General features: G+C 42.0%; 1 protein-coding gene across 1 annotated transcript in view; it reads right to left on the reverse strand.

Moving 5' to 3' along the window:
* Nucleotides 1-24,821, reverse strand: part of SYNE2 (spectrin repeat containing nuclear envelope protein 2) — a 304,600-nt gene that overhangs the window by 217,556 nt on the left and 62,223 nt on the right. Inside the window, exons 3-9 of the mRNA XM_045579886.1 lie at nt 13,601-13,662; nt 11,656-11,751; nt 11,491-11,568; nt 11,310-11,402; nt 8,809-8,990; nt 4,328-4,524; nt 556-656 (exon numbers count right to left, since the gene is read on the reverse strand). Coding sequence (XP_045435842.1) covers nt 556-656; nt 4,328-4,524; nt 8,809-8,990; nt 11,310-11,402; nt 11,491-11,568; nt 11,656-11,751; nt 13,601-13,662 — 809 coding nt within the window. The remainder of the gene's footprint in view (nt 1-555; nt 657-4,327; nt 4,525-8,808; nt 8,991-11,309; nt 11,403-11,490; nt 11,569-11,655; nt 11,752-13,600; nt 13,663-24,821) is intronic.

Raw genomic sequence — 24,821 nt, forward strand, 5'->3', positions numbered from 1 at the left:
TGAGAGAAACATCGATCAGCTGCCTCTTGCACAACTCCCATTGGGGATGTGCCAGCAACCAAAGTACATGCCCTTGACCAGAATCGAACCTGGGACCTCTCAGTCCGCAGGCAGACGCTCTATCCACTGAGCCAAACTGGTTTCGGCGAGTTCTCTCTTTTTTGCTCAATCCCTCTACCCGACCCTACCTCAGATCTGTCTTCATGCTCTGTCTGAGTCTGTCTCTACATAGCTTATTGTACAATTTGTTCATTCAATTCCATATATGAGTGGGGGGGGGGGGGAACTGGCAAAAATCATCTACCGTGAAAGAAATTGGAATACTGGCTGCCTGGGGTGTGGACTACAGACAGGAAAGAGACACAATGGAGCATGCTGGGTAGCAGAAATGTGTTACATTATGGTTGGAGTATGGTTTACGTAGTTATATAGATTTGTCAAAACTCAAATCTGCACATTTAAGTTCTATGTGCAAACTTTACCTCAATTTTAAAAATTAAACCATTAATAGGGAATGACAAAAAATGAGCTTGATTTGTACTTATAAGGACATACCTGAGCTTTCTCTGCAGTCCCAGGTGCATCCTTTGAATACTGGAGAAATTGCGCCACATAGGTCATGATTGACTTTTCATCCGGATCGACAACATCCACATCTGCAAGATACACCGTTTATCCTTATTAATACTCAGGAACAGGCTATGCCATCAACAGCCTTGAAATGGACCAACGTAGTCAACCAGCCATGTCAGTTCTCGTCCTTGCTCCAAGACAGCAGTGGCTACGGACTTAGTCTAGAGCCAAACAGAGCTCAGCTGACTCCTGGCAGTAGTACACACATCGCCTCAATTACTACAATGCATGTTGAATGGATGAGAGCATAAGTAGTGAGGGAGGGTGGGAAGGAGAAAAGAGAGCCTTCCACTTCCCAGAGACACAATACAGAAACTCCACCGGGAGTGTGGAAACATAAAGCAACTGGAATCCTTTCCTGACACACTAGTCTCAACACGTATTTCCCAAAAGTACATGTTTATGAAAGACGTGTTGAAAACATCCACAAGGGCCTGGCTGGTGCGGCTCACTGAGCATTGACCCGTGAATCAGGAGCTTGCAGTTCAATTCCCGGTCAGGGCACATGCCCGGGTTGCAGGCTCAATCCCCAATAAGGAATGTGAAGGATGCAGCTGATCAATGATTCTCTCTAATAATTGATGCTTCTATCCCTCACTCCCTCTCCCTTCCACTCTCTATAATCAATAAAGACATATTTTTAAAAAAGATATCCACAAGTTATTATTCATTCATTCACAGAATTAATATATTCACTGAGAGCCTTCTATGGCCAAGTTTTGTGCTTCATTGACAAAGTTCATGATTAAATAAATTTAATTTAGAAAATGCTGAATTAAACAAAGTTTATAAAAAATACTATAAATTCCTTAACTGTAGAAGTTTTCCAGACATATAATAAATTAGGTAGATCACAAAATCACAAAAAAAAGGGATTACAATATGTCAAACAAAATATTGTAATTTTGGGATGTACCCAAAACAACCAATGAAAATTATGGAAAAGGAAATCTTCTGTTTATTAATGCAGTTAAACTTAATTCAAAAAGTATTTACAGATATCCAACAAATGCCAAGTCACAAAGAGGAACTACTGTTCAGCTTAGGGACCTCATGTTTCATCCCTTTAATCATCCATCAAGCAGATGATAGACAGCTGAGTAGCTCGAGATGCCTTAAGAAAGCTTCCCCTCAAGGAGCTATGGTTGGGAGTACTGCACACTGTGCATGGACCCAACCAGTGCTTTAAGCCAGTAAAGCAGAAAGCAAATCTAATTTATACACAAATAATAAAATTCAAGGCAGTAGGCACATAAAGGTATCAATAACACTGTGGGTGGGGTTTAATAAAAGGAAGAATCCCTACGAGTTAAGCTATTCTATCTTTTAATGAAAAAAAAAAATGTAAATATAATAAAGAGATACATAAAATAATGATACTGGCTTAACTAGGATTTTTTTTTAAAAAAACTTCTCATTGGAAGAAGCTAAGCATAATGATGAAACACTTTAAAAAATTATGTCAAGAGATAATTCCCTTATACAAATATGACTATGGTATTTGGTTTGCATAAATAATCATGATGTATTTCACATTTGTGATCTGTTATTTAAGACACTTAAAATGAATTATGGGCAATCATTCATAGAGTGGAAATTTGCTTTTATTATATAATCTATTCCATTGGTTGTCTAGTTATTTTAACAACAAAGTATTTTATACTTAATAATATATATCTGGAGAATCAAAGTACATGACTTTGGGTATTGAACATGCAATACAATATACAGATGATGTATTATAGAATTGTATACCTGAAACCAACATTATTTTATTAGCCAACTAGAGGCCTGGTGTACAGTGGGGTCCCTTGGCATAGCCTATGGATTGCGAGAGGGTACAGGCCAGGCTGAGGGACTCCACCAATGCACGATCAGGGCCGGGGAGGAGCTATGGGAGGACTCCAGGGTGTGTCCAGCCCATCTGGCCCAGTCCTGATGGGTCAGACCCCAGGATCAAGCTAACTTACCAGTTGGAGCGTCTGCTCCCTGGTGGTCAGTGTGCATCATAGTGACTGGTCGAATGAATGGTCAGACACTTAGCATATTAGGCTTTTATTATATAGTATGTCACCCCAGGAAATTCAATAAAAAAATTTAAATATGCAAGAAAGCATTAAAAAAATACAGTAATAAAGCAACAAGCAGATTGTCAAATTACAGCGGGGAGGGGAGGAGGATCTGGGGGAGATAACAGATCAACCGAAGGACTTGTATACATGCATATAAGTACAACCAATGGACATAAAACTATGGGGAGGGAGGGGATATGGGGGAGGGAGGGAGGGGGCAAAAAAAATCATTAAAATATGTAAAAATAAATAAATAAATAAATTAAAAAAAAAAAAAAAAAAAAATACAGTAATAGCCGGAACCGGTTTGGCTCAGTGGTAGAGCGTTGGTCTACGGACTGAGGGGTTCCGGGTTCGATTCCGGTCAAGGGCATGTACGTTTGTTGCGGGCACATCCCCGGTGTGGGGTGTGCAGGAGGCGACTGGTTGATGTTTCTCTCTCATTGACGTTTCTGGCTCTCTATCTCTCTCCCTCCCTCTCTGTAAAAAATCAATAAAATATATTTTTTTTAAATACAGTAATAAGAAATAGGGCATAGAACAAAGTATGGAAAAATTTAAAGGATAATGAAAAGCCAAAAAGAAAAGAGAAAAGACAAAGAAAGGGGGGAAAAGGAAGCAAAGAAAAGAATTGAGAAGAAAAGTTAACATAAAAAGAATTAATAACAACAATATGGGACCAGACTAATGACAAACCTGATAAAAAGAAGAATGGAATCATTGTCGCCTAATTCAACTCCTGAAAACAAATTCAGTCCAAACAGGCTAAGTGCCCATAACAATGAGCACATATGGCACCATTCTCCAGTAAAAGGAACCGGGCTCACTGGAGAAATGGCCCCAGGACTTTGTCAAAAAGTGAGAACGTGCTCCGGAACAAACAAACAAATGACACGTTAATGGAGATTTGTCAAAAGAGTACAGCAGCCAACTGAAAGAGCTCTCACTGGCCAAAACTTTGAACTTTATAAAAAAAAAAAAAAAAAATTAATTTGACCAATAAAGTGGTATACAACCCCAAAATATCCATGAGTCCACACTGACATAAATAAAGGGTTGTTTAAGTAAACAAATGGAGACGAGACACACCTCCTGTGCAGGAGAATTCCAAATAACTCAAGTAGGTAACCTGTCCTCAGGGAAGGTGAACATAACTGTCCTAAGCGTGAGCTGCACACGGAGGCTTCCCTGTAAGGAGTGCCGGACAGCCAAAACTGGTTTGGCTCAGTGGATAGAGCATCGGCCTGCAGACTGAAGGGTCCCGGGTTCGATTCCGGTCAGGGGCATGTACCTTAGTTGCAGGCACATCCCCGGTGGGGGGTGTGCAAGAGGCAGCTGATCGATGATTCTCTCTCATTGATGTTTCTAACTCTCTATCCCTCTTTCTCTCTCTCTGTGGAAAGTCAATAAAATATATTAATAATTTAAAAAAAAAGAGTACTGTACAGAAAGAGAGGAAGCAAAGAGTAACTGAGGTTAACTAACTGGTAGAAATTTTTAGTTTCATGGAATTTAATGAAGAGTTTAAGATAATGCTGTTCTGTTTGCTTATATACAGGTATTAGCACTTTCAAATCAACGTCACACTGGACATGGTTTTAAAAAGAAAGGAGCGTCTTTACCTTCTGGTTCCAATAACTGGGGGATTTTTAATTCTCGTTCTGCAATTCTGAAGGCCTCTCTCAGATTGTCCTTGTTGGATCTCTGCTTCACACTCGTCATGTCAATGAGGTCTGGTCGCAAGGCATGAATGACGGCCAAAAACGCCATCCCGTTTCTCCAGCTTGACTTAAAGTCCGTCACACTGACAGACTCAGACCTACCACAGAAGGACAAGAAACATGACATATACTATTGAAAAGAATATGTCAAAGCACCCCTCTCTCTTCAACAGTAATTAAAAACAAATTTGAGTGACTCAAATTAATCATAAATCATCCTGGGAAAAATATTTTATTTGAATCTTGTGGTCAAATTAACATAAAATGCCAAGTGTGATGAGGCTCATGACTACAGATCATTGGTTCTTGAAGTGTGGCCCCTGGACCACCAGCAGCAGCAGCAGCACCCAGGCTGCCAGTGCTAGAAATGCTAATTCTCAGGCCCCGCCCCAGACCTCAGAACCAGCTCTGGGTGGGCCTGAAATGTGTGTCTCCCAAAGCCTTCACGCGACAATGAAACTCACTCAGTTAAATGTTCCTCATTCAACAATCTGCTGGCTCGAGACTGACTCAGAATCTCTGCATACAGTTAAGTTCCTTTCACTAGGGGAAAATTGTGTCTCTCATTGGAACAAAGTAAACAAAATACTGTGCCAGACCAATACTAGCCAGCAGCTCATCGGACACAGAGACCTTGTCACTCCTCTACGTCAAACTGGCCATCACGGGTGAAGAAGGGCTGAGCAACATGTGGAGTCTACGTGCAATGGGATGTTATTCAGCCCTAAAAAGGAAGGACTTTCTGACGCGTGCTACAGCATGAACGAACTTTGGAAGTGCTTTGCTGAGTGAAATAAGCCAGTCACAAAAGGACAAACACTCTGTGATTCTATTCATTTAAGGCATCTAGAATAGTGACATTCATGGATTAGGAAAGTAAGACCACTGGCTGCCGGTGGTTGTGGGGAGGGGAAAATGGGGAAGTTGTTCACAGACCACAGAGCTTTAGTCTAGCAAGAGGAAAGAAGTTTGGAGCTGGATAGTGGTCTTAGTTGCACAACAATATGAATGAACTTAATGCCATTAAACTAAGTCCTTAAAATGGTAAAGACTATATTATATACACTTTATCACAATAACACATTTTTTGGGGGGGGAAAACAACTTTGTAGCTTGTTAGTATATTTAAAATAACATTTCTCACTCTGGCCCACAAAGACAAGATTTTGCCCCTGCTTAATTCTCTCCGCTTTATCTCTCCTCCCTTGCAATAAAGCAGTTACACTGGCCTCATCCTGCTTCTCTATAGTCACATTCTTCTACTTTTTTAGAGGAGGGGGGGGGGGGTGACACCTGATAAATATTTATTTAAAAAAATTTTTCCTCAATTACAGTTTACATTCAATATTATGTTATATTACTTTCATGTGCACAGAACAGTGCTTAGACCATCGGATACTTCACAAAGTGTTCCCCTCTATGTTTCCAGTACCCACCTGGCACCATACACAGGTCTTACCGTGTTACTGACTATACTTCCTAGGCTGTGCTTTCCATCGCCACAATCATGTCTTTTTTTAGTCCTGCTGCTGGGCAGCCTTCTCCTGCAAGCCCGGGTCAAAGGTCTCCTCCTCAGAAAAGCTCTACACCCACCTAAGATACATGCGACCCTCTTCCTACCCGTGACCCTTCCAGTCATCATAAGTCCTTCCCAACCTTATAGCCAACGGTAATTATATTTATTCACCTGATCCCCCCACTAGGGTACAAGCCCCTTGAGAGCAAGAGCTTATCTTTTATGTCCATCATGATAGAGTCACCCCACAAACAGTAGCTGGTACAGAAAGATACTTTATATATATTTCAAATCACTCTATCAGTCACTAATGTGTATCTGACAAGGAAACCGTTATTCAGTATTTGACAAGAGATGAAGACATTATAAAGGCGTATAGTTGCCTACAAAGTATAGAGAAAATTCCAAGAATAACTATAGTTTCCTTTAATATCCTATAAAAAGACACAAGGAAATTCAATGGACTAACTTAAGGTATAAATCAAATTGTAAAAGCTACTCAAGAAACAGTCAGATGACCTGGGCTTTCCTTAAGAAACAAAGCCTAACTTATGAACATGAAACTACATACCTTGTTTCCCTGAAAATAAGACAGTGTCTTATATTAATTTTTTTTCCCAAAGTTGCGCTAGGTCTTATTTTCAGGAGATGTCTTATCTTTCCATGCGCTAGGTCTTATTTTCGGAGGATGTCTTATTTTCGGGGAAACACGGTAGTAGTAGTGATTTTTTTTCTTATTTAACAAATGCCTATGTGGTCCCCGCTGTGTCCAGAAATTGTTCCAGATGCTTTTTTAAAAAAGAATTATTATAATACACTTAATAACCCTATGAAGTGAGTTAGTATTGCCCGCATTTTATGAGGGAGGAAACTCAAACACAAAGTGTCTCAGGCCACCAGTCAGAAGTGCTGGGAGCCATCACTCAAACCCAGGTATTCGGCTTCAGAGTGTGTGCTTAGGGACTGAACTGAATTAACAGCTAAAGAGACAGGAGCCGGGCTGAGGACAGGGCCAGACCACCTTCAGGGAGCTGAGGGGCCAGAACCAGCTCTGTGCTGCCCGGCAGGCACTGTGCTTAATAAAGCACCAGGCTACGGGGTAAGCTCTGCACGGAGGAGCAGAAGCCAATGCCACAAAGAACACATTGCTGCCAGGTCTTAGCGAGGGCAGGGATCAGGCTCCACGGTGACGGACATGATTGGGTTCATTTAGAAGTCCCCAATGGGGGCCCGAGTGATCTTCGGAAGTAGGCAGATACATGTTTCTTACAGCACAGTCATACATGCAAGTCCTACAGAATCCCAGAACACTGAAATAAACGTTAGCTAATAATACCACTAGGGATGGCCAAAAGTAGGATAAACTCCTGATGAATTACTTAAGAATTAATTACCACATCTTAATAACTTTAGCATGAATTCTATAGTTGAAAAATAAGGGAGGGCACGGGGAAAGATAAACTGCGGTAAAATTCATGAACTCTGAAAGGGCTTAAAGCTTATTTATCCATAAATGAAACAAAGCTGAGTATAATGCAGTAATGCTTTCTTTCCTCACGTACTATATCTTGTATTTAAAAATTTTTAGAAAATGGAAGTAAATTGGTCTCTAGGAGGTTCAAGAAGAAGTTTGATTAATATTTATGACCCATAAGATATGCATGCTTGGGCCCCTCACAGAACAGAGGTAAAGCTGAAGGCAGAAATTAACATCTTCGTCTGCAGTAGGAAGGAGTGACTCAGAAGCCCGCATTCTCTGGAAGGGCTTATTGGCAACACACCCATGCCTCTCTTTATGCAGACAATGCTACGATGTGACAAGGAACACCTTTGAACTCCCCAGCTCTTCTCCTGGTGAGTTCTGCATCCTAATTCCTCATTTCTCTCTGACTCCATCCCAGCAGCTGGTTAAAATGAAAAAGCAAATGTCTCCCAGGAGCAAAAAACAATTTTCTTCGGCCAAGGCCGGTTTGGCTCAGTGGAAGAGCGTCGGCCTGGGGACTGAAGGGTCCCGGGTTCGATTCCAGTCAAGGGCATGTACATTGGTTGTGGGCACATCCCCAGTGGGGGGTGTGCAGGAGGCAGCTGGTCGATGTTTCTCTCTCATCGACATTTCTCTCTCTCTATCCGTCTCAATTCCTCTCTGTGTAAAATCAATAAAATATATTTTTAAAAAACAACAACAATTTTCTTCGTATGTAAACACAACAACAACAAAATTATTATGAGCACTAACTTCCCTTCATTATCCCTACTTTTTAAAAACATACACGCCAGGGACATGGTGGAGAAGCATCTTCCTCAGTGGCCCTGTCCCGTTAAGAGACCCTCCAAATGGAGGTGGCCATCTTGTGTGTTGGAGTGATGGTCAATTTGCATATTACCTCTTTATTAGATAGGATTTGTTCGTTCATCCACTCAGTGCACATTTATGGAGCATTACCATGTACTCACATTATGTGAAGTTCTAAGGAAGCACAATCAATGAAGACATAGTCTTGACTTTTAAAGAGCTCCTACTGCGGCAAAACTTTTTGAGTTTTAAGCTCACCTTCCCAATGCACAGGGGGATTTTGTGCCCAAAGACAAGGATACTGCACAACCAGGCCACCTGTGTGTGTGGATGGGAGTGAGGTAAGTTACCCAGACGATACCACCTTCTGGTCTTCAAATCCAGGCTGGCTGGGCTCCCGGACTCTCACATTTGGAACAGACACAATGAGAGGAAAGGGGTGGTGTTGTGAGAGGGAAGCGTGCGGTGGTGCTACACCCAGTTGGCCTGAATTTCAAACCTACAGGTCAGCAACTCTGTGTTGGTGGGTACAGCTGTCCTGTCTGGCTCCTCAGGCCATAGCAAACTACTTACGTGGCACACTGCTCCTGAGCCCACAAGAGAAGGGCTTTCTTTGCAGACATCTGCCACCTTTTTTGGGCTTTGGAACATTTCTTCGCAGGAGAACTTGAGGTAGGAGATGGCTCAGCCACACTCACATCGTCCAGGGAAGGTTGATTGGGATTGCAAGAAAGAGTCTGGGCAAGTTCTGCAATCTAAGGAAGACATCATGATAGTTAACAGACGCAGGAGCATAAGCTAGCAGCACTGAGGCAAACCTTCAGCCATGCCCAGCTGGTGTGGCTCAGTGGTTGAGTGTAGACCTAGGAACCAGGAGGTCATGATTCAATTCCCAGTCAGGGCACATGTCTGGGTTTGTGGGCTCGATCCCCAGTTTCTGTCTCTTATCATTGAACTCACATGTTTCTGTCTCTCCCTCTCCCTTCCTCTCTGAAATCAATAAAAATATATATTTTTTAAAAACAACAATCACAAAAAAAAAAAAGAAAAAAGAAAGAAAAAATGTTGATAAATTTGAACTACATTGAAATTATGAATGTTCATTGAAAGATTAAAAAGGCAAGTCACAGAGTCATAGATTTGCAGCTTATATATACACAACAAGGATTTGTATCCAGGATATATTTTAACACTCTCTAAATCATTACACACAACACCATAGATAAAATAAAAATTTAATCCCAAGTATTAGGATTATGGTGACTGTATAAATGAGAAGAAGTTTGAAAAAACGATTTGGCAGCACCTACTAAAGCTAAATGGGTCCAGGGCTCCATTCCTGGAATAGCATATGCAACAGAAACGAGGGCCTGTACCACTAAAGGGCATATGCAAGAATGTCCCTACAGCTTCATTCATAACAGCTAAAAACTGGCAACAAAAGATATGTCCATCAACAGTACATGCTTCAAAAGCATGAATCTCACGGCCAAGATGTCAAGTGAAAGAAGTCGCACACAAAAGAGGATCTAGTGTATGCAAGAGGAATGTTACACTTCCCTTTATATGAACTTAAAGCTGCTTTCGTTTTGCAAACCTGATTGCCCAGCAATTCCGCTTCTAGGGATTTGGCCCATGGAAATCATTAATTAAGATTGTATGCAAAAGTTTTATCGTAAGGGTTGTCTTTTTGGAATTGCTTACCACCACACACAAAAACAGGAGCATTCTGACTGCCCATTAATGAAATGCAGTACTTTAAAATAGAATACAATGCTTCCATTAAGAAATATGTAAGTTCAGAAGGATGTTAATTAGAACAGGTTGGAAAATATGAAGAGTGTGATCCTATTTTTTAAAGATTTGTTGGGTTTCCCAAAAAATGTATACACACACTTTGAGTAATTATAAAGGCAGTGTTTTTTAAAATAGACTTCATTTTCAAAATTGAGCTATCAGCTGTTAAAGTATATATACATTATTGGCATACCCTATACATATATGAATGTATATTAATTATTGCTGCATATATCATGAAGACTGTACAATAAATTACTTAGAGAGGTTATTTATGAGTAGTAGAATTAAAGATACTTTATTTCCTTTTTATTACCTATACTGGCATTTAAAATTATATTTCAAGTACGGTGGAAAGTATGAAAAATAATGTAATTGTCTGTGAATTATCAAATTTTAACATTTTATCATATTTGTCTCACATTTTTTTAAGAAATACAACACAGCTACACTTTAAGCCTTTTGACTTTCCCTCTCCACTTTCATTTCCAAGAGGGAGAAAACTACAATCCTAAATTTACTTTTCAGCATCCTCATGCATATTATTCTATAACTACAAAAGTAGGTATCCAGAAATGCTAGTCTCATTTTACATGATTTAAATGTTATAGAACTCATGTTATCTTATAAAATAAGTATTTGTTGCCCACAACAAAAATGTTAAGTTATTGTTAAAGTAATCATGGAACTTTCTAGATAGCTGCAGAAAACCTGCACTAATTCAGAGCCCCAAACCTAAAAAAGGAAGTGTCAGAAAGCCAAGCCTCTCACTGTCTTATTCACTGTTATTTTCTTGGTGTTTCCACACAAAAACTAGCACATAGTTGGTCCTCAAAAATATCATACTAGCATTTGTAGAATGAAACAAATGGATGAGTTAGGATGTTGCAGGATTATTAGTCTGGACAAGAGTCTTCAAAATCAGGGAGATTTTACAAAGGTTAGTGGGTTCATTTTCAAGCATTTGCTCCAGGAGCTTTCTACTCTCTTTCCCACGAAAGGAAATAAAGGATAATGAGCAATAATTTACCCCGACAAGTTCTATTCAGACTGGTGCTGATCTCATCGATAACGCAGCTTTCAATTTTCCACTGAGAAAGAACATAAATGGCAACAGGGCTGCTATCTGTTTCCCACCTGGCAGGGTTTCCAGGGTGTCCTAGTTCTGGAGGAAGCTCAGGACTGAACCTGGCATCAGACGACACTCATTGCATTACACTGATTTCATACCGTGTTGATTAGAACAGGAATAATTTTTGTACCGTCGAACTACTTACATGAAAGTGCAGTATTATTATCCAAATCAGACCAAGAATAATGGATGGGTTTCCCTCTATGATATCGGCAACGTGAATATTGATGAGCTTAATCTGGAAAAGAAAAAAGGCAGATGGAAAGGAGAAAATGTTCCACAGCATTAACCTCTCCAATGATTCTCCAAGTGAAATTCATACTCACCGATCGGCTTTTTAGGAATTTCAAGGCATGTTCTATGTTGAGTCTACACTGGAATGTATTAGATCCTTTATCTCGAGGCTATGAAATTCAAGCAAAATATATTACTCAGGAATGGTTTATCTTAAAAGTCAACAAAAGTTACTTAATGTCACTTTAAGAACTTACCAACTGCTCTCCTGAGAGTACTTCTAAGAGGTCCAGGAGAACATGCCCCCTTTGGATATCTGTGAATAGGTCTGATATAACGGAGGGAGGACTGTGCTGCAAAAGGTAATAAGAAAAATCATCTCACACATTGGTCCAAAAGCACAGTACCTGTAAGAATCTCATAAATAGCCGGGACCAGTTTGGCTCCATGGATAGAGCGTCGGCTTGGGGACTGAAGGTCCCGGGTTCGATTCCGGTCAACGGCATGTACCTTGGTTGCAGGCATATCCCCAGTAGGGGGTGTGCAAGAGGCAGCTGATCGATGTTTCTCTCTCATCGATGTTTCTAACTCTCTATCTCCCTTCCTCTCTGTATAAAATCAATAAAATATATATTTTTTTTAAAAAAAATCTTATAAATATGCACCGTGTCTTTGCAAACATTAGGGATGGGTAGTGATATTCTTCCTAATCCACAGAATGGCAGGGAAGTTCCCTATCAAAACATGATGAGAAGAGCAGGGAACTCGAGTTTATCTCGTGACACATTTCCAGTCACAAACACTCTTTCAGCTTTCACCAAGTGCTTAACACCTGTGTGTAGAGGTGGCATTCAAGACATTTAGTGTAGGCCAATGGTGACCCACTTACTTCGGAATCAGATTACATTTCCAGAGTAACCTGTGTATGAATTCACCCTTTTTAGAATGAGGAACATTGTGTGGGGACGGGCAGCCTGTGAGAAGAGACTCATTCATTTCTGTTTGTAGGCTATTCTAGGTGCTTAGCATCTCTGAGAGACAGAATAGCCCAGCGCTTAAGATCAAGGCCTCTGGCCCACTCTGCCTGACATCTGTATTCCCAGCACAATCACTTGAAGCTCTGGGACCTTCGTTCTCTGTACCATCGTTTCCTGGCTCTGCAAACTGGAATAACACTATCTCCTGGGGATGTTGCAAAAAATCACTGAAATGTGATGAGTAGTCAGTACAGATAGTCCCCAACTTACAATGGTTCGAGTTCGATTTTCGACTTTACAGTGCTGCAAAAGTGAGACACGTCCAGTAGAAACCACATGTCACATTTAGAATTTTTATCTTTTCCCAACTAGCCGTATGCCGGGTGAAATTCTCTCAGGATGCTGGACAGCGGCAGAGAGCCATAGCTCCCAGCCAGCTATGCGATCAGGAAGGTAAACAACTGACACTCCACAGTGCATTCCTTGTGTTAGGTGATCTGCCCAACTGAAGGTGGATGTAAGTATTCTAAGCACATTTAAAGTGGGCTAGGCGCCGTGGCCAGTGTGGCTCAGTTGCTTGGAGCATCATCCGTAACTTGAAAGGTGGCGGGTTCAATTCCCAGTCAAGGCAATTACCAAGGTTGTGAGTTTGATTACTGGCCGGGTCATGTAAGGGAGATAATCAACCAGTATTTCTCTCTCACATCAATGTTCCCTTCTCCCTCCCCCCGACTTCCTGTCTCTAAAATCAATATCTTCATGTGAGAAATAAATAAATAGATAATAAAGTGGGCTAGGCAGGCTATGATCTTTGGTAGGGTAGGTGTGTATTAATTTTTGACACAATATTTTCAAATGATAATGGGTTTGTTGGGACCGAACGCCCTAAGTCAAGGAGCACCAGTACATTTGAATAACGTAGGACAGTGTCTAACACATAACACTCAACTTATATGCATCACAATTATTCTCATTTCATTTGATAACAGATTGGTTGTTGCTTTAAATATTTTTATAGCACCTTCTCCCATGTCCTTAACGAAAGTGGCCCCTTTTTGGGTGTTAGGAAAGGATAACACATATGTGAAAACAAGACCAAGGTGACATTCAACACCGTCTTTCAGCCTTTTACATGCCACCAATGCCATTTTTGGGACCCAAACTGACGGAGTAGGGGAAGGAACTTACATAAACATACAGCTGAATTTGCTCTTTTTTCCCTCACCTTTGCCAACTGCGAGTTTATCCAGCAGGTGAAGGTCCTCTTCTGAGTGTCTTCCTGCTCAGCTGTTTCAAAAAAACAACAGCAGTTATCCAACAAGAAGCCCAGAAACCATGTGAACATGTCAGAGCTTCATTTTCCCTTACAGCTCTCCATCTAACACCAACACGGTAATCACAGACTGAGATCGTTGGTAGGAAGCTAATTGGAATTCTCAACCTTTTTTTAATCTGATGAGACTTCAGGTTGAGGACAGAAGAGAACCTGAGTAAAATGGAATGGTAGGGTGTCTGCAGTTGTTTAATAAGCATAGTGACTGATTAGACCTTAAACTGTACTTTGCCTTATCGGATCTCTTTTTTTTCTTTCTAAACCCATTTCATTGTTTCTATATTACCAGTTAGATTAGTTACAGCCCAATGACTTACACATTGTAGGCTGCTCAATACTGGTTAGCTGGACTGAAGTCAGTACTGACAAGCCCAACTGGATAAGTTTAGGCTTTTCAGAGTTATTTCTGTTCTATATAAAATTCACTTAACAAAAAGAATTACAAATACCACAATTTTGTCCTATAATTCAAAATGTTAGCGCTAGCTGGTTTGGCTCAGGGTATAGTGTCAGCCTGTGGACTGAAGGGTCCCGGGTTCAATTCCACTCAAGGGCACATGCCCAGGTTATGGGCTTGATCCCCAGTGCGGGGCGTGCAGGAGATAGCTGATCAATGATTTTCTCTCATCACTGATGTTTCTATCTTTCTCTCCCTCTCCCGTCCTCTCTGAAATCAATACAAACATTTTTTAAATAATAAATAAAAAATTTTCCAATGGAAATTTAAGTTGTTCCTGCCCTAATTTGATTAAAATCTAATAGAAACAAGGGGGGAAAACACTAAGCGGATCTGCACCCAGTACTTTCCAGTCAGCAAAGGAAAGAGAGCACTAAGGAAACCTTCAGGAAAGGATTTAGAAAGGAAACCTGGGGCTTTTAACTAACTCATTGTCCAAACTTAACACCTCGTCATCCTGGAAATGAGAACCCTTCCAATGCAACAAGGGCCCTTTGCGAATGGCAAACAAAGATGTCCCGGGTACAATTAAACACCTTTGTAGCAGCTCAATTAAATGGCCCCGAATGTGCCACTTCATTTACCCCTTGACACACTTCTCTCGTTCTCATACTAGCTTATCCCCGAAAAGCAGCATTAATCCAGCAAGAACCACAGCCAAATAGCTCGCCCTATGGCATGATAAGTAACCTTTTGTTCTTTTTCAAAGTCTGATCCATTGGGGGGGGGGGGGGGGGGGAATAGTTGAGAGCCACAGACTTTAAAGCATCTTAATTTAAATGAGAGGGTTGGATTTTATTTTTTAATTTCCAGGGTTACTTTCTAATAAAATAATAAAACTCTTCTCAAAATGGTGTGGAAAGTATAGAACCTTTTAGTCAGCAAATGTTAGGGGCAGAAAAAGGAAGGAAGGAAGGGATGGAGGAAGGGCGGGAGGGAGGCAGGAGGGGAAGGAAGGAAATCTATTATAAGGATGAGTCTCTTAAAATGCCAAGAAATAGAGAGTGAGATATTCTATATTCTCACTTTTAGACAAATGTAAAATACATATAATATAGGGAAATATACTCAATAAATTTTACTTGGGCCCATCTAAGAATCCTTTATAATCATTCTTAGAAAATAGCTGGCTGAATTTGAGAAATGAGGCGTGGAAGGCAAAGATTTTCTCTATGTGCCATTACCATAAAAATAGTTAATCCCTGACTGTTCTTATTCAATCTGCCTTTTGTGAGCTGGCAACTCCTAGTGTTCGCTGTAAGGGAACTTAAGTGAAAACTTGGAGTTAAGTGTCATTAAAGAGTATGAATTTTAAATTCATTAGGAAGCTCATTATAAAACTACCATGGTTACTGGGTCTCAGAAAGGCCCAGGTTCACAGCAGCACCTCTGAAATGTTGACGCCAGTCATCCTCCCTGGCAGCAAGCGTTCATAGGCAGTTCCCCAGGCATGAAACTCACTAGTTTACGTTGGCACTTAAACACGGAACCATGTGTTACTATGATGCGGCTTCTCCAAGAATGTTCTCTGCTGCATAGGGTCCCCGAAGAAGCTTTCCAGCCTCCTTCCACCCAGGCGTTTCTCTTCTTCCCTTCCCACTTTTGGGTTATTGATAACAGGTGCACTGCACCTGGCCCAAGTTTATGCCTTTGACCTTTCCCTCTCATTAAAGTCTGTGATCACTTCCTAATTCTTAGTGAGTAAGTTATTACTTCTTAGCCTCACATTCTAGGTCATTCGTAATTTGACTCCAACCTACTTTTTTATGACTCCTCTCCCATGACTTCTCTACCCCTATCAATATCATATTTCTCTAGCCAAACTAGAATGCCTCCTGAGGCAGCACAGGGACCTGGGCCCAGGGCCCCAAGGACGCGAGATAAACATAGCAACACTGGGCCACAGAAATGTCACCACCCCTCTGCTCGAAACGCAGAGGTGGCTGAGTCTATCTCCCTTCTAACTGCCTTCTTAAGCTGCTGACCTTCCCAGGGTGAGGTCTGCCATCTTCTCTCCCGCCCCTCCTTCTCCCCTCCCAGCCAGGCATGAACATAGTCTCCAGGCCACGCAGCTGGGAAAGAAATGCCAACTTAAGAAACATTCTAACCTGTGAAGAATTTTTGTCAGTTTATTTGAGCCACCCGTCAACAACCACTGGGAAGCAAAATCTCAGCAGATTGAGATAATGCTCCGGGAATGGCAGTTTTGCACCTTACTTTAACACTGCAACCAAAAGAGGAGATGTAAATGGGATTTATGAAATCCAATGGTGACAGATTAGGGAGGCAGGAGAAAGTGGAAACCTCTGGGGTAGAATAAAAAAGTAAAATGACAGACATACATACTTCTTTTATATAAGTCAACATCTATAGTAATAAAAGGGTAATACTCTAATTAGACCGATAGACTGGATGTCTTCCAGACAAAGCCACGGTGGTGGGGCCCAGGCAGAGGCAGTTAGGGGAAATCAGACAAGCATGAAGAGCAGTTAGGGGGGATCAGGCCAGCAAAGGAGAGTGGTTAAGGGCAATCAGGCAGGCAGGCAGAGTGGTTAGGGGCCATCAGTCAGGCAGTCAGGTGAGCAGATAGGAGCCAGTGGTCACAGATTATAAGAGGGATGTCTGACTGCCGGTTTAGACTCAATCCGAGGGAGTTGGTCATCCCCTGAGAGGTCCCGGATTGGAGAGGGTGCAGGCTGGGCTGAGGGATACCTCCTTCCCCCCATGCATGAATTTTGTATACCAGGCTTCTAAATATAATACTTGAGGGTTTGTGGTCTCTGTAGAGTGGTGCCTATGCTTTGAGGGGCCAGTAAAAAGAATATTACTTTGACATTCCAAAGATATGTTAACGTAGATATAAAAAGGCAATAGACAGGCCCAGTTAAGATAAAGATAAAGATTGATCTTTGTCAGAGAAGATACCGGCCTAGGACATGACTATCCACCATAAACGGCTTTTATCGAATAGTTTAAAAGCATTAATTTCGGACTCTCCTTTGTGGTTATTTTAGGTCTCTGGGTTTGTAAGGCCACCACATAGGTCTCCCTGAGCTTGTCAGGCTGGGTATGTGGTCCCTTTTCGTCCTCAGGAAGTCACCCAGACCCTAAAGTTGGAAAATCTTGCAAGCCCACCTTTTAATAAACTGGCCTTTTCACGGAAGCCTGCTTTGTCTCCAACTTATAAAAGCAGTCAAGCAGAGCCTTCCCCGAGCCAGTTCAGGACCTTCCTTTCCTCTGTGCTGCCTCCCTAGTGCTCCAGCATGAACTTAATAAAATCTGGAAATGTCTCTGGGGTTTCTTCTTGATTTTTATTTTTGGGGAATCCAAGAACCTTACCATCAGTAACACTACAATGCCCCAAGTAAGCTTCCCTTTTTTCTGCATTGCCATGTTACGAAGCCTCTGGAATGGCCAATCCTCCTATTTCCCTCTGCATCCACATAAACCCCAGCAGAGTGCACTTGATGGGCAATCAATTTTGTCAAAATAAGACATATCCTGTTCAAATGGCCCCTTTCAAGTGAAGTAGAAATAATCTCTTCTGGCTCTGACTTCCCACAATACTTTGCTGGATTTTTATCTATTACCCAGAGGCCCACAGGTGAGGTCCCGTGACCTGGCTGGCGATAGGGCCGACTGGGGCCAATCAGGGCCGACCAGCCAGGGGAAGGGACCATGGGAGGTTGGCTGAGGGAGAGCACTGACCAGCAGAGGGCAGCTCCTGCATTGAGCATCTGCCCTATGGTGGTTAGTGAGTCGTCAGAGCAACCGGTCCTAACAGTCACTAAGGCTTTTATATTATATATATAGACTAGTGGGCCGGTGTATAAAATTAGTGCACATTAAAAGGGAATTAGAGAAAATATTTTAATATTGCTATTTGCCCTTTCTCTATAATAGAAGTGTCAGAGATGAAAGAAAATTAGTAAAATGTATATAAAAATCTTCCTCCTGTCAGAGTCTGGGGCACACCACAGAACCCAGGGTCAAGTCCCAGCCCACCCGCATGCGCCTCAAAATCGTGCAAGAGCCAGCCCCGGCCAGCCCCATCCCCTGTAAAGCCCCTCTGGGCGGGGGCACAGCCTCAGGTCCCCTGGCCTGGTGTCAGGGTGGGGGCGTGGCCTGAGGTCCCCAGGCTGGCCCCAGGGTGGGGGGTGCAGCCTCAAGTTCCCCGTCACGACCAACTGGGCACAGGACACAGCCTCAGGTCCCCAGCCCCAGCCTGGCGCCACGCAGCCTCAGGTCCCTGCTGATCGCTCATTATGGCTTGTTACGGGAACCCCGCCTCCGCTGTGGGTGCAGCCATCTTGTGATGGCATGACGGAGTGAGGGTCAATTTTCATATTGCCTCTTTATTATATAGGATTATTATTATTAGAAAATAATACATAATGCTTATAAAACATTCTTTCAAACAGTAAGAGAAATTAAAAGTTAATCTTAACAGCCATCCCAAAGAAGCTAAAGAAGAAAGGGAACTAAAGTAAAAAGGTCACCTCTTTTATTGTTTCTCATGGAGATGATAAGAAATAAATGGAAAAAAAAAATAAGGGAATAAAATCATGCACACACGCACACACATACACATACACACACACATGCCTAAAATATTTGAAGAATAAACAGGAAAATGCCTGTTATTTAACTACAGGAGACTATTAACTAACTGAGAAAGTAGGGGGGACAATTTATGATACAACTTTTTGCAACCAACCCTGAGCAAACAAGCAAGAAAGAAAAATAAATACTGTTATACCAAGACTGAGATCCAGTTTACTGAACCAGAAAAGTGATTTTAGAAGGTAACTCCTAGCTAAAATAATTTGAAAAACTCAGTACGTAACCTCTAAATCCTTTTATTTTACATATTTCCCCCAGAGAATCCATATTGCCAAACTCAGCATTCCAGGGCTAAAATCAAACTTCACTTCCCTACCACTCCCTACCATCCTCTCTCATGGTTCCATCTCAAGGATTCCACACCACCACCAGTTTGGCTCAGTGGATAGAGCGTTGGCCTGTGGGTTCGATTCCAGTCAAGCACATGTATCTTGGTTGTGGGCACATCTCCAGTAGGGAGTGTGCAGGAGGCAGCTGATCGATATTTCTAACTCTATCCCTCTCCCTTCCTCTCGGTAAAAAATCAATAAAATATATTTTAAGTAAATAAATACAATAAAAAATAAAGTGCATGAGCTTTCTTTAGGGGGTGATAAAAATGACCCATAATTAAGTGTGATGGTTGCACAACTCTATAAATATACTAAAAACTACTGAATTCTACACTTCAAATGGATGAATTGTATGATTTATAAATTACATCTCAAATTGTATCAACAAAGCACTTACCCCCCCACCCCACCCCAAAAAAAATTAACTATTATCTGTGAGATTCTCTGCTTAACCTGTTTCCCCATTAGCAAGAGGCTCCATGAGAACAAGAGCCAAGTCTGATGTTGTTCCTCATATTGCCTGCAGCACCTACCACTGTGCATTTCGTGTTGTGCACATTCAGACAGTATCTGTTGAATGAATGGTTAAACGTCCGGGAGGGGAGGGTGTGGGACTTGGTTGCTATTTTCCCCTAATCAATGTAGAGCTTTGAGTGCTTGGTTTGTTAGGAAAATACATAACATACACCAACTGATTTCCACTCTGGGCCTTAGCCGGTGACTCCAGCCTCTTCGTGTTGCCACACGAGTGCACCACACCCTCGTGCGAACACCTGAGATTTTCACACTGAGGCTTTTGTTTCCACCACTGGCCGGCATATCTCCTGGCTCTCTGAGTAAGCAGATCTTGTATTTCTAGCGCATGAAAATGAGCTCACAAGACAGATAAAATGCCTGGAATATGGGGTGCTATGTGTCTCTCCGTTTTCTCACCTTCTTCTGACTCATCGGAGTTGCTCAATAAGTAGCTGTGGAATGCGTAAACTAAAACAACTACATTTCTTTTAACACATACATCAGCCCGATAACTTTAAAGAGGTATTTCTCAAACTAAACTTTGTGAACTCCCGAATCAGAATCTCTGGGAGTTGGGACCCAGAACACCGCACTGAATGTCCCTGAGTACTTTGCTGGCGTGCAGAGTAAGAGTCCTAGACTTGTAATCACAGCCCAATCACTTCTTCTTGAGACAACATAAGGAAGGGCCTGACAAAAATAGTAATGAAATAATGAACTCAAATATTCATATAATGTAACTCAATATATATCTATTACATGTGGGTATCCTAAGACACACTTAGAGGGGCTCAGAAGCTTATTGAAACAAGACTAGTCCGGGAATAAATGGGAACTCAGGGGTAAAAAAATAATAATGATTCTATTTCATTAATGCCTTTCAATCAAGTAGTCAGGTGAGCATTTTATAAATGACAAAGTTGTAGCTCCCTGAGGATGAATGAGTTTTGTTGACTCTCTCAATAAACATTTATTGAAAGCCTACTACTATGTCGCAACCACTGTACTCCAGATCTCCCATCTGGCAGAGGAGAAATTCAAATCCATATGTGCCTAATATCAAAATCTATGTTGTTCTTATTTCAATTAAAAAAAACAAAACAAAACAAAAAAACAGCTGAGCTGCTTTGGCTCAGTGGATAGAGCACCAGTCTGCAGATTGAAGGGTCCCAGGTTCGATTCCAGTGAAGGGTACAAGCCTGGTTGCGGGCTCAATCCCCAGTAGGGGGCGTGCAGGAAGCCGCTAATCAAAGATTCTCTCTCATAACGGATGTTTCTATTTCTCCCTCCCACTCCCTTCCTCTCTGAAATATTAAAAACAACAATAACAACAGCTGAAATGTCAGATCCATGGCCTCTCCAGCGGGCACCCTATCTCTCTCCTCCCCTTCAAACCCAAACTTCTTGAAACAATTGTCTACACTGGCTGTCCTTACTTCCTTACCTACCACTCACTTCTCAACCCACTAAAAGCTTGACTTCCACCCAAGCTGCTCTACTTAGTAATTAATCACCCAGGTGACCTACAATACTCCCCATAGTAAACCCCATGGGTACTTCTCAGGACTCACTGGGTATCTTTTTTTTTTTTTTTTTAAGTTTTGTTTTGTGTTTTGTTTTTTTTTAATATATTTTATTGATTTTTGTACAGAGAGGAAGGGAGAGAGATAGAGTTAGAAACATCGATGAAAGAGAGTCATCGATCAGCTGGCTCTTGCACACCCCCCACTGGGGATATGCCCGCAACCAAGGTACATGCCCTTGACCGAATCGAACCCGGGACCTTTCAGTCCCCAAGCCGATGCTCTATCCATTGAGCCAAACCGGTTTCGGCCTCACTGGGTATCTTAAGCCTTCTAAGACTGCTCACCGCGCTTTCCTTCTTCGGATTCCACGACACCACACTCCCCTGGCCTTTTCCTATCTGTCTGCACACTCCTCCTCAGGCTCTGCTCTGACCTGTTTTTTCGTTTTTTCTGTCTCTCCAGCGTTCTATCAAGGCTCTTCTTCTCTTTTTCCAGGTATTTTCATCTACTCTAAGGGAATAAATTACCATTTATATTTTAATGAATTCCATTTATATTTTAAATCTTTACCTTCAGCCCAGGTGACAGTTTCTCCTGGGCTTCATGTCCATATATCCCAATATCTTCAGGGTATCTCCACTTAGCTATTCCACACACACTTCACGTTCAACATTTCCAGAACTGAGTCATCATCCCTAACCAGCTCTTTCCCAACCAAAGTTGTTCTCTTACATTTGCATTTATTTTCAGTGAATGGTCCCACCATCCACGCATTTGCTCAAGGGCAAACCTGAGTGAGTCACCCTGGATGCTTCCCTCTCCCTCACTATGCCAAGCCCAGTTGGTCAAACAGCCCTGATAACTACCTCAATAAAGCTGGAAATAAACTAAAACAATAATTGTTTGAAGTCCTGAGAATTGTATCTTTTAGATATGTCTCAATACCCGTTTCTCTCCATTCCCACTGACACCATTATCTCTCAGATGAACCACTGTAACACACTTTAGTCTTTCTGTCTTCACTCTCACTCCCATAAGGCCACACCTCACACAGCAGCCTGCGGGACTTCTAAAACCAGTTCTGAACAGGGCTCTTCAGAATCCTTCCGTTGCTTCTCCTCGGCCTTAGGAAAAATTTCAAGCCCCCATATGCAGGTGTGGGCAAAAGGAGATTTACAGGTATAATACAAATACATAATTCAATACTTAATAAATAGTAATACAAGAATAAACTGATTCCCTATCACTAGTATAAACCTATTTTAGCCTACTGTTGTATTTGCATGAGCCTTTACAGCCTCATCTCTTAACATTTTTCAAACTCTAATCCTCAGTCCCAATGGCCATCCACTTCATTGACTATGCAATGTTCAACTTGCTCGGCTTCGTCTGAACTATTCTATTACCTCTACCCAGAGCACTCTTCCAGCCTCAACCAGCTCATCTGCTAACAAACTTTAGGTCTTAGCTTAGAAATCACTTCCTCTGGGAAGCCTTCCCTGACCTCCAAGTCTGGGTGAGGTACCCCTAACTCTGATCTTCTATAGTGCCATGTCTCCTCTCTCCTGAAGCACACATCGTATGATATTGTATTAGTCTGTATGTTTCTTAAAAGCGTGATTGAGCCAGTGCCTCCACTTCCTCACCTCCATCCTCTCCTCAACCCATCCACATAGGCCACTATCTCTACTACGGAAGTCTGGCTAACGGTATCAGGGCCACCAACTAACTCTATGAGCCAATCCATGGAGCACTTCTCCCTATTCAACACAGTTGACCATACCACCTTCTTCAAACACTTTCATCAAGAGGTTCCCATGCCATCCTGCTCATCTGGTTTTCCTTCTTTGTCCCTGGCTACTCTTCAGTGTCCTCTGCTTGCTCCTCATTTTTATGCTTGACCTCTAAACACAGAAAGACCCCAAAAGTGCACACTCTATAGGTGATCTCATCCAGCCCATGGCCTTAAATTTAAACATACCAGCCATATGCTGATGGATCCCCAATCTATACCTCTTCCTAGAACTCTGGATCCTGACATCCAACTGTATACCTCACATCTCCATTTGGATTAACAAATAAGCATTTTACCTCAATCATGGCAATATAAACTCCTGATTTTTCCCAAACTTTTTTTATCTATCAGACTTCTTTGCTCAACTACTCAGTTACTCAAGGCAAAATTTAGAAATTATTCTTGATTTATGAACATCCCCAGTGTTCACAAATATTTTTTTTAATCCATAGCTCTTATCCCATAGCTACCATAATGGTCCAAATCACCATGAGATATCAAACCTAGACTATAATAAATGCATTCTACCTGGCTTTCTGACTTCACTCTTGCTCCCAGATAATTCCCTCACCACCCAGCAACCAAAGTGATCTTTGGAAAACATAAATCAAATCATGTTATTCCTCTGATTGATATCTGCCAGTGGTTCCCATCCACACGCCTTAGCTTCGAGCTAACGAATTCCTGCCTGATCCAGCCCTGCCTTGCCTTGCCCAGATCATGCCCTGCCCCCGCCCCCCCCTTGCCCACTGCAATCCAGCCACCAGGCTTCTTTTGCTTTATGAATTCACCAAGTTTGTTTCTATCTTTGAGCTCTGCCTTGAGCTATGACCTCAGACTGGAATGCTCTTTCTTGGTCTTTGCAAGGCAGCTCCTTTGCAAAGGTTCCTTAAATGTTGCTCCTCAGAGAGGCCATCTCTGACCAGCCAATCTACAGACACCACCACATCAATCCATTTTTAAACCTCTATATAGTTTACCATGCGCTGATTTTTTTATATATATAATTTATTCTTTGTCTCTTTAACTTAAATGCAAGCACCATGGGCCGAAACTGGTTTGGTTCAGTGGTAGAGCGTCGGTCTGAGGACTGAAAGGTCCCAGGTTCGACTCCGGTTAAGGGCATGTACATTGGTTGTGGGCACATCCCTGGTAGGGAGTGTGCAGGAGGCGGCTGGTCGATGTTTGTCTCTCATCAACGTTTCTAGCTCTCTCTCTCTCTCCCTTCCTCTCTGTAAAAAATCAATAAAATATATTTTTTAAAAAGTGCAAGCACCATGGATATAAGCAGCTTACTGGAGTTGCTAGCTTCAGTATCTCTTAATCTAAAATAATGCTCGATACAGGGAAGGGCCTCAGAAACACATGTTGCCTGCATGAATCCATGACCTGTACTCACGCAAACCAAACTCTGTGATGAAGCAGTATGAATTAGAAATGTTTTGTTTCGAAGATATCAGACCCCTCGGAAGTTGTACCAAGAACATTCAGACAGAGACACACAGAACTGGTTCCCACTTAACTGAAGACAAAGCCAACCATGTCAATGTTCTGGAAAGATCCTAAACGTTTCTCGTACTGGAGGAGGGCTTTCTGTTCTGTGTTTGAGCCAGGTACCCTTCCTCTCGTAACCTTTTGCTGCGGCTGTCATTGGTGGCCCCTCTGCAGTGAGGACTGAGAAGACCCAGGCGTGACCAGGGAGTGCAGCTCTACCCACGAGAACTGTGTGTTGCTCCTCTCCTGCCGTTTGCTGCCTGTGCTCAGTCACCATGCATCCCTGCACAGACCCTCAGTGACAGGAGAGATCACCGCCCAGAATGCCAGGTCTCTCCAACAATGATACACACATCTAGAGCTTGGAACA

This window comes from Pipistrellus kuhlii, unplaced genomic scaffold (assembly GCF_014108245.1).
Source record: "Pipistrellus kuhlii isolate mPipKuh1 unplaced genomic scaffold, mPipKuh1.p scaffold_m20_p_1, whole genome shotgun sequence".
Taxonomy (NCBI): domain Eukaryota; kingdom Metazoa; phylum Chordata; class Mammalia; order Chiroptera; family Vespertilionidae; genus Pipistrellus; species Pipistrellus kuhlii.